Source organism: Gracilinanus agilis, chromosome X (genome assembly GCF_016433145.1).
Source record: "Gracilinanus agilis isolate LMUSP501 chromosome X, AgileGrace, whole genome shotgun sequence".
In the NCBI taxonomy this organism is placed as follows: domain Eukaryota; kingdom Metazoa; phylum Chordata; class Mammalia; order Didelphimorphia; family Didelphidae; genus Gracilinanus; species Gracilinanus agilis.
Window position 1 is genome coordinate 70,006,911 of NC_058136.1, and position 8,476 is coordinate 70,015,386.

General features: G+C 51.3%; 1 protein-coding gene across 1 annotated transcript in view; it reads left to right on the forward strand.

The window, feature by feature from the left end:
• Positions 1-2,696, forward strand: part of LOC123253748 (insulin receptor substrate 2-B-like) — an 8,961-nt gene extending 6,265 nt beyond the window's left edge. Inside the window, exon 2 of the mRNA XM_044682892.1 lies at positions 5-2,696. Within this exon, the coding sequence (XP_044538827.1) occupies positions 5-2,696 (2,692 nt within the window). The remainder of the gene's footprint in view (positions 1-4) is intronic.
• The last annotated feature ends 5,780 nt before the right edge of the window (positions 2,697-8,476 follow it).

An 8,476-nucleotide genomic window follows, 5' to 3' on the forward strand; every position in this document is an offset into this window, starting at 1 on the left:
CCAGAGCCAGAGTCGCTGTGGGTGAGGTGGTAGACGACGACAGAGCCTTCAGGGAGGTGTGGCAGGTGCATGTGAAACCCAAGGGGCTGGGCCAGAGCAAGAACATGAGCGGCATCTATCGCCTGTGCCTGTCCAGCAAAGAGGTGCACCTGGTGCGCCTGAACGCAGAGGCGCCCACCGTCCAGCTGCAGCTGCTCAGCATCCGTCGCTGCGGCCACTCGGAGCACTTCTTCTTCCTCGAGGTGGGCAGGTCATCGTCCATCGGCCCCGGGGAGATCTGGATGCAGGTGGACGACTCCGTGGTGGCTCAGCACATGCACGAGACCTTCCTGGAAACCATGAAAGCCCTCAAGGCCTTTGCCGACTTCAGACCCAGGAGCAAAAGCCACTCGTCCTGCACCAACCCCATCTCGTTCCTCTCCACCAGGAGGCACCTGGGCTACCTGCAGCCCTGCCTGGGTATGTCCCGCAGGTCCCGCACCGACAGCATGGCCAGCTCCCCGCCCTCCTGCAAGGGCAGCACTTACCGATTCCGCACCTCCAGCGAGGGCGAGGGCACCATGGACAGACCCTTCCGAACGGTCACCGGAAGCCTGATGCAGTTGAACCCCGGCCGCATGAACCCGGCCCGCCCGGAAAGTGGCAGGTACGTTCGCGCCGCTTTTAATGGCTGCTGTCACTCTCGCTCTACCTCCCTGCCAGTGTCTCCCTTCCCCTCCGGGTCCAGCCCCGCCCCAGAAACCTCGAGCAGGCCTTCGAGCTCCATGTGTGGCACCCCGGGTGACGGCAGCGGTGTCTCCTCCGCTGATTACGGCCCCAGCTCGGGAGGCATGAGGTATTTCCGAGTGCGAAACGGGACCCCGGACTCCGTGGGAAACACCCCACCCATCCGAGAAGAACGCGCCTTCACTAAGTACGTGGCGACGAACAAACAGCGCGCCAAAGAAAGTGCCAGCGGCGGTCATAGGGAACCTGAAAAGTGCTGTAAGAAAAAAACTTTCTCCCTGGCCAGGCCACCGGCTGTAACCACGCAACAAAAAACAACACAGACCTCCGCTTCGGACCTCGAGCCGGCTGGAACCCCCAGGCTGCTGCTCTGCTCCTCCGAGTCGGTGCGATCGAGAGAGACCCCCAAGCTGGAGCATGGTGAGAACGGGTCCAGTCGGAAGCAGGGCAGAAACCACAAAGCTGAGGATGAAGGCTACATGGCCATGATGCCAGGAGTGGCCGGCTCTCTCAAGAGCAACAGCGATTACCTGCCTATGGCTCCTAAAGGTGCTTCTGCCTCCAAACGCCCCTCCTCCTCGCAGAAAGACTCCCGGGGCTACATGATGATGTTTCCCAGAGCCAGCAGCGTCTCGCCGGGCCGAAATTCTCGTGGCGCCTTCTCCAAGGGGGCGAGTAATAAGGACGAAGATAACGAATACATGGATATGTCCCCCGGGCAGCCCCTGGCGCCCAGGCAGTCTCCCGAAGGCAGTTCTCTGCACCCCCCCTCCTTTTCCAAAAGTTTGAGCTCGCTCTTCTCCCTGCCAAAAAGTTTCCGGACGATAACCGAACACAGCGACGACAGCGACTACGTCCCGATGGCATCACCTGGAAGACTGCTGAGCACCGTCTCGGAAAAGGGCCGAAGCGGAAACTTGCCCCCTCGGGACATTCCCAAAGCGCCTCCAACTTCAAGAGCTCCGGACGGGGGATTCCCGCCGAAGAAGGCTTCGAGACCTACCAAACTCCCTCTGGGCACAAGAGGAAGCAGCGTTCCGAGAGTCTATCCGCGCGGCACCGGAGGGGAGAGCCCTGCGGAGTACATGAACATGGACTTCAGCAGGAAAGCAAGCAGTGCAGCCCGCTCCCTCTCGGCCGAGTGCTCGCCCTCTTCATTCGGCTCCTGCAGTGACCACCCGCAGTCACCCTTTAACGATTACATGAGTTTTGCCACTGATGGTAACTCGCCCAAAGCTGCCAAGGAGTTCGCCAATACCTTAAAGCTGTCAGGCTCCAACCCGCCGCCGCGAAACCAGCTAACTCTGGACTGTGCTAGACGTCCCCTTGGTGCTGCTGCCCGCATCCGTACCCCAACTAACGACGCGGATGACGATTACACCGAAATGAATTTCAACCCAGCGCTGTCCACAACAACCGTGCCTTCTGCTGCCCGGAGCCACGAGCGGGTCCACCTCGACAGCCCTTCCTCCGCTGTAAATCGCCTCCGCATTGTCGACGAATTCCCCGAGGACGGCACTTTCTCCCTCCGCGGCCCCAGGCCGGAGCCCGTTGTAATTCCCAGGGCGGTGCGAGCCGAGCCGCAGGGCAGAAGACGCCACAGTTCGGAAACTTTCTCTCGCGCCCGAGCCGCGGCCACACCTTCCTCCCTCTTCTTGGAGAGCGAAGGGCTGACCTCGGCCTCCTCTGACAGCATCTGGTCCCGGGCCGGCGACGGTGCTCCCGATTCCGAGCAGGGGAGGATGTCGCGCGTCACCTCGGCTGGCTTTCAGAATGGCCTCAACTTCATCGCCACCGACGGCCGCGATGCCGCCGCCCGCGCTGCTCCCGGCCGAAGAGGGGCCAGCTCCGGCGCTCCGAATTCCCAGCGGGGGAATGGTGCTTCCGATTTGGACAGTGGCACTTACGTGACCATCGACTTCTCCCGAGATGACATCTTCAGGTGTACGTCTTCGAGAAAAGGTCGGTAACTTTCCCATTGTTTCGGCCAGTGGCCCGGGGAGCCCGTCTCTCCTGGGAGTCAGAGGGCGGATTTTGGCCCTTCCTAAGAGGTTGGCTTCGGCTCTGATAGTTCATTCCCAGCCTGAAAGCCTTTTCAAAATAAAGCCTATTAGACTTGCCGGCCCCGGGAGGGGGGGGGAGGGGAGGGGGGAACAAGGATCCCGTAACCCGGGGAAAATACTGAAAAATGGAATTGAAAAAGAATACTATTAGACTGTGAAGGCCATTATTCTCTCAGTGACCGCGCCTTCTCTTAAGCAGTCACCACTCAGGGGCACGGCGTTTCCTTACATTAAGTGAGGATGCAAAAAAAAAAAAAAAAAAAAAAAAAAAAAAAAAAAAAAAACCAACCCAGTCTGAAAAACTTATTTTCAATTTTAAAGAAATGCTCAATTCTGTGTTTTTCTGCTTCTTTTCGCGTCGAAAGCGCTTGTGGGGATTTCATAAGGCTTGGCATATTATTAAGCAATAATCGCCTCTGGTTGGCATTTAAGAAATGTTGATTGAGTGATTATCGATTTGGGGTGACTGGCTTCTTATTGGAACGATTCATGAAGATGATGGTTGTCCCGCTTGCTCCTGGGACCTAGAAATACAGTGAAATGCTAATGATTGTTTTGGGCAAAGGAGGAAATTGGGGGAATCAGATCATCTTCCATTTTCTTTTTTTTTTTTTTTTTCAATTGTGGATGGAATGTGTGTTTTGTTGAGGCCTGAGGGGTTTTGTCGTCGTGGTGGTGGTTTTTCTTTTTTCGAGTCTTTCTTCGCCAGTGTTTAGGGGCGTGGTGTTAAGAAAGGGCTCCGTGCCTCAGTTGCCTCATCTGTAAAAGTGGTCAGCCCTCGCCCCTCTCAGATAGGAGGACAACTGGAGATGTGCGTGTTATTTGAAAAGTTAAAACAATGCTCCCCTCTCCATAGGTGGTACCATTATGGACTCTGCAGCCAGGTCATCTGGGAATTCCCTTCCAACAAAATCAAATAAAGCTACACTGGGAAGATTTTACTCAGGAGAAGCTAGAAAGCTTTCTCGTCTTCCCCTCTTGCCCTCCCAGCTAGCTGGCAATAGATTACTCTTCTTGCAGGCATCAGTCTATGAACTGTGAGAGCAGAGATGCTTAAGGGTTTGGATTTCAAAAGGCTTCCCTGCAGGCTGCATGTAAGGTAAATAGAGGGAGTAGAAGATGTCGAGATGTCAATAGAGCAGAGAAGGCAGCATCCAACTTGGAAGCCTGGCTTGCCATTAGATCAATGTGGATAATTGGAAAAGAGCTTGTGTCCTCTTCACTGTTCCAGCATCACAATAAGTCACTTAAAGGGTGCTGTAATCGGTGTGTCCACACACACACACACACACACACACACACACACACAGAGAGAGAGCTTTAAGGTCTACAAAGCACTTTAATGATCTCACGTATTCTCACAATCACCCTTGGAGGTAGCTACTCAGAGTAAGATCCTTTGCCCCCCCCCAGGAGGCGGCTCACAGAAGTGGAAACTGAGGCCCAGATGGGCAATGGCTTGCCCAACCCTCAATGGCCAGTAAACGACAGAGCCAGCATTTGAATCCAAGTCCTCAGATTCTAAATCCAATGCTTGAAATTTTCCACTGGCCCCCTCTGCCTTTATTTCCCCCATTTTACAGATGAGGAGACAGGCTGAGAGACTTTCGAGAAGCTCCAGGGTCGTCTGACCCCATCTGGGCTCCATTATCAGGATGTGATTTTTTTTTTCCCAGTAGCTTTCCTGCTCTCGCTTTTCCTCGTTTACAGCATTTTCTACGGGGGGGCGGGGAGGAATGCAGCAGTTTTTGTAAACACAAGTCCTTCTGCTTATGGCTTTAGCTTTGCCCCACTTGGGGTGTGCTCTGGTGATTAGTTAGCTTTCTGGTTGGTGAAAGAAGTCAGGCAGAGAGGCCGCGGGCCTCTTTTTTTTAGGCACAGCCAGCATAGATGCTTTCAGCCATGCGTATAATGGAAGGAAACTAGTCTGCAGAAATCAGATGTGCCAAGCCAGATCCATCGAAGGGGGCCAGCCAGCATGGCAGAAGGATCTCTAGTGAACCAGAGGATCTGGGGGAGCAGATTGTCAGGGATTTCAGTTTGGATGCAGTTTCTCGGGAGCTCGCCTTGCGCTCTGAGAGCCGTTGCTGTGAAGAGCCGGTTTGGGGCTGGCTGCAATTCCAGTGACACAGCACTGGGGCTGTCACTAAAGCACTTGTCCAAGGCTTTCCTAGTCCCTACCAGTGCTCTGACATCCCCAGTTTTACCTGTTGCGGAAAAGTTTCTGGGCGATGTCTACTGACTTTTGCTTGCAGCTTTTTTTTTTTGCCATTTTTCCAGCTGAGGAAAATCTGAAATTGGTTGTGAGTGGATAAAATGAGGAGACTTGGGATTGCACTAGTGCTGATTCTAGCTCCCATCCATCCCCGATTTCATGGGATCCCGAATCAGAGTTCAAAGGGACCTTAGAAACTATGTAGTCTGGCCTGGATTTGAGGAAGGTCTGAAACAGGTGCTCATCTGGCCTTGGCTAGAGCACCTCTGGGGGCTCAGTGTCGAATTAGAAGAATGAGCATAAGCTCTGGAGTCAGTGGATGTGGGTTCAAATCCCACCTCTGATATTTACTGCCCGTGTGACCTTGGGCAAGCAATGTTACCCCCTTGGGCCTCAGTTTCCTCATCTGTAAAACAACAGGGTGGGGTTCCCTTCCAGCCCTGGATTTAGGGTCCTGTGCTCTCTCAAGGAAGTCTACATTTTAGAAGTGGGTCTGGGTACTGATTAGCTTGGGGTTTTTTTTTCCTTCCCTTAAAATTTGCCTTTTTTTTTTTTTACCTTGCACTCGATTGTCTTTGTTCTGCCCTCTAAGGTCAGGCAAAACAAGAAGAACCCTCTCCCAGACGGCGGCCTCTCAGATACCTGAAGGCAGCTCTGTGGCATAGATTGAAAACTTTGAACTCTTCTGGTTTTCCTCCTATGCATCATCCATCATAGCCATGATCCTTCCCCAAAACGGGGTACCCAGAGCTGAATCCAGGGGAACACTGGCTTCTCCTTGGCTGGCCACTGTTCCCCTGTAATGTCGTGCAGCTTGGCGTTGGCCCTCCGGGTTGCCATAGCCGCTCACACCCTCCCGTGCCCACGAGGTGGTTTTGTTTGGTCTGGTTCATAACCTAACCATGCCTGCCTAAATTAAAGGACACCTTTTCGGATGGGGGCCCCTGCCAAGATGGCTGCTCTCAGTGAAGTCAATGCAAAGCCATGTTGGCCAGAAGCTATAGCATGGAGAGAACTCGGGGGGGGGGGGGGGTTCAGAGACCTGGGCTCGCTGAAAGGTATTCTGAGGGAGACCAAGGCAGGTTTGGGCTGGTTCACTGGAGGTGCCTCCCAACATCTCGGGGGAAGCTTGGGGGCACAGGAGCCCTCGAAGGCTGCCTCTCAGAGTGCAGGGCTTATGATTTGCTTCAGTGGAAAGGCTGCCACACCCACAAAAGCATGGCACCCTCCAAGCCCAGAACACCCCCATAAAGTTTCTGCTTGGGAGATGTGAGGGGCGAGGGTTACCCCTGTTTGGCAGATGAGGAAACTTGCCATGTGGAAAGGCCAAGTGACTCCCCAGCAGCTAGTAAAGGGCTGCCGTGGAGATTCAAACCCAGGGCTCCAGTATTCTGCTCACGGGGCCGCAGGATGGGGAGAAAAAAAAGATTCGATGCATGAAATTACTTGAGATTTTTCTGCAAATGAATGTGATGACGACGCTGATTGTCTAAATTGTAAGTGTAGCGATGCGTTGCTCGAAAGTCATCTTTAAAACAACATTTTTTTTTATTATCAGAGAATCCAAATGAAATTCTTCCTGATCACTGTCTTTAGCTAAAGAGCATGAAAGCTCTTCCGAAGCAAGAGCACAGAATAATTTTTCACTCGGCTTCTTTCTGGCCATTTCCAATAGCACCAGGATAGTATTCTCACTCCCTGTGTGGCTTTAGGCATGTCATTTCCCCTCTCTCTGGGCCGCAGGTGCCTCAGTGAAAGGATTGGACTAGATCACCTCTAAGGGCTCTTCCACCGTTAGCTAAATCTATGATAAGAGGGGAAGGAAAAAACAAAAGCAAGCAGAGCTACTTACACGAAGCCAAAGAAAATCTTGGTGCTCCCTATCTGCAACATTCCTTTTTTTAACACTTCTTTCTCTAGGCTACTTAGCCTAACCCAGAAGTGCAATTCTCCCCTGGCCAGGCACATGCTCGAATCTGTTTTATTGAAGCCACGTAGGATGGGCACCCAAACGTTGAGCACTGATTCGCGTGGCCCGTTTATAATCAGAACCTCAAAAGACGAGGCATGCCTGGAAAGTACTGAGGCTGACGACCTTGGCTAATGGCTGCTGGGGATTAGCTTTGCTGTTTTACAGGCAACTCCTTAAGAATCGCTCTTCACAGCTCTCTGGAAATGTGTGCATATTAAAATGTCGAAGGTATTTGCAAGATCCTTCCTGGGAAATTTATGGAAGGAAATGGCCCATCTCCCTGGATGTGGCTCGCACTAGTAGAAGCACTACCCAGACTGGGGAGATCCCGGATCCATCAAAAGCTGAGGGAACGCTTCCCTTTATTTCTCCGAGCCAGCCAACGAGAGGCGCAGAAATACTATCTGGCCTTAATCTTCCAAAGGGAATCTAAACGAAATGATCCAAGAACATTTAGCATCTTGAGGAGCCTTTTTTTAACATCTTAAAAAATAGATTGTAAACTCGACACTTGGGAAAATTCTCTTCCTAATACGGTCATGGGCACTGTTGACCCCACTCTACTTGTTCCTCTCATGACTTGATAAATAGAGGTCTAGAGAGCTATAGGTAGAGCACCGGCACTTTCAAACAATATAGAAGAGAAAATTCCCCCCCCCCCCAGTTTCCCATTTACATAGGAAGGGGAGGAAGAGAAATTGAGGAAGGGCAAAGATAATTGATCAGATAAGACAGTCCCATTTATGATGGCGCTTTGCATGATCCGGTGGATCCCTAATTTCATCGGTTTGGGTATTCCTTCTAATACTGCAGATCACAATTCATCCTGTACAGCTCTTTGTCCAGATTGTCTCCTAAGTTCACCATGGATCCACCCAACAAGTTGTGGGGCTTCTTCCTTTTCTATTGACATCGCAAGAATACATGCAGGTTTTCCATTGATTTTTTCTCTTGCCATGTGAAGAGCCCATCTCTGATTTCGATCACCTATTTCTTTGAGATCCAGGTTTGTAAGGCACTACAGCCTGCTCTTATTCAACCGCCTTTTGGGCTAACCTTTATCATCCATCTTCATGAAATTTGCAAACAGATTGCTCTTAGTTGCCATAGCGCTCTCCTTGGCAAAGAAGTCAAATGTTTGCAGACTAAGGTAGGTTTTTGTTTTTTTTTTTTCAGTTATTCCAGACTCTTCATTATGGCAATGAGTTAAACCTCTGTATGCAATCGATGTCAACGCCCTTTACGCCATCCCATTCCCTTTTTTTCAGCATCAATAACTTGTTTAAATAGGCCGAGATTGAGTTTTTTAATTGAATGCTGTATCTCTTTTCGGTCATTTTTATTCTTCTAGCTTTGTTTTATTTTCGATATTTGCTTTAGCAAGCCAGTAGTCCGACTTGACACCGACAGCTCATTCAACGACGGCTCTCATGTAGGTAACAAGCCATTTCCTGCCTATTAAATATAATCAATTTCTTGTGTGTGTCTGATTCAGTGCCC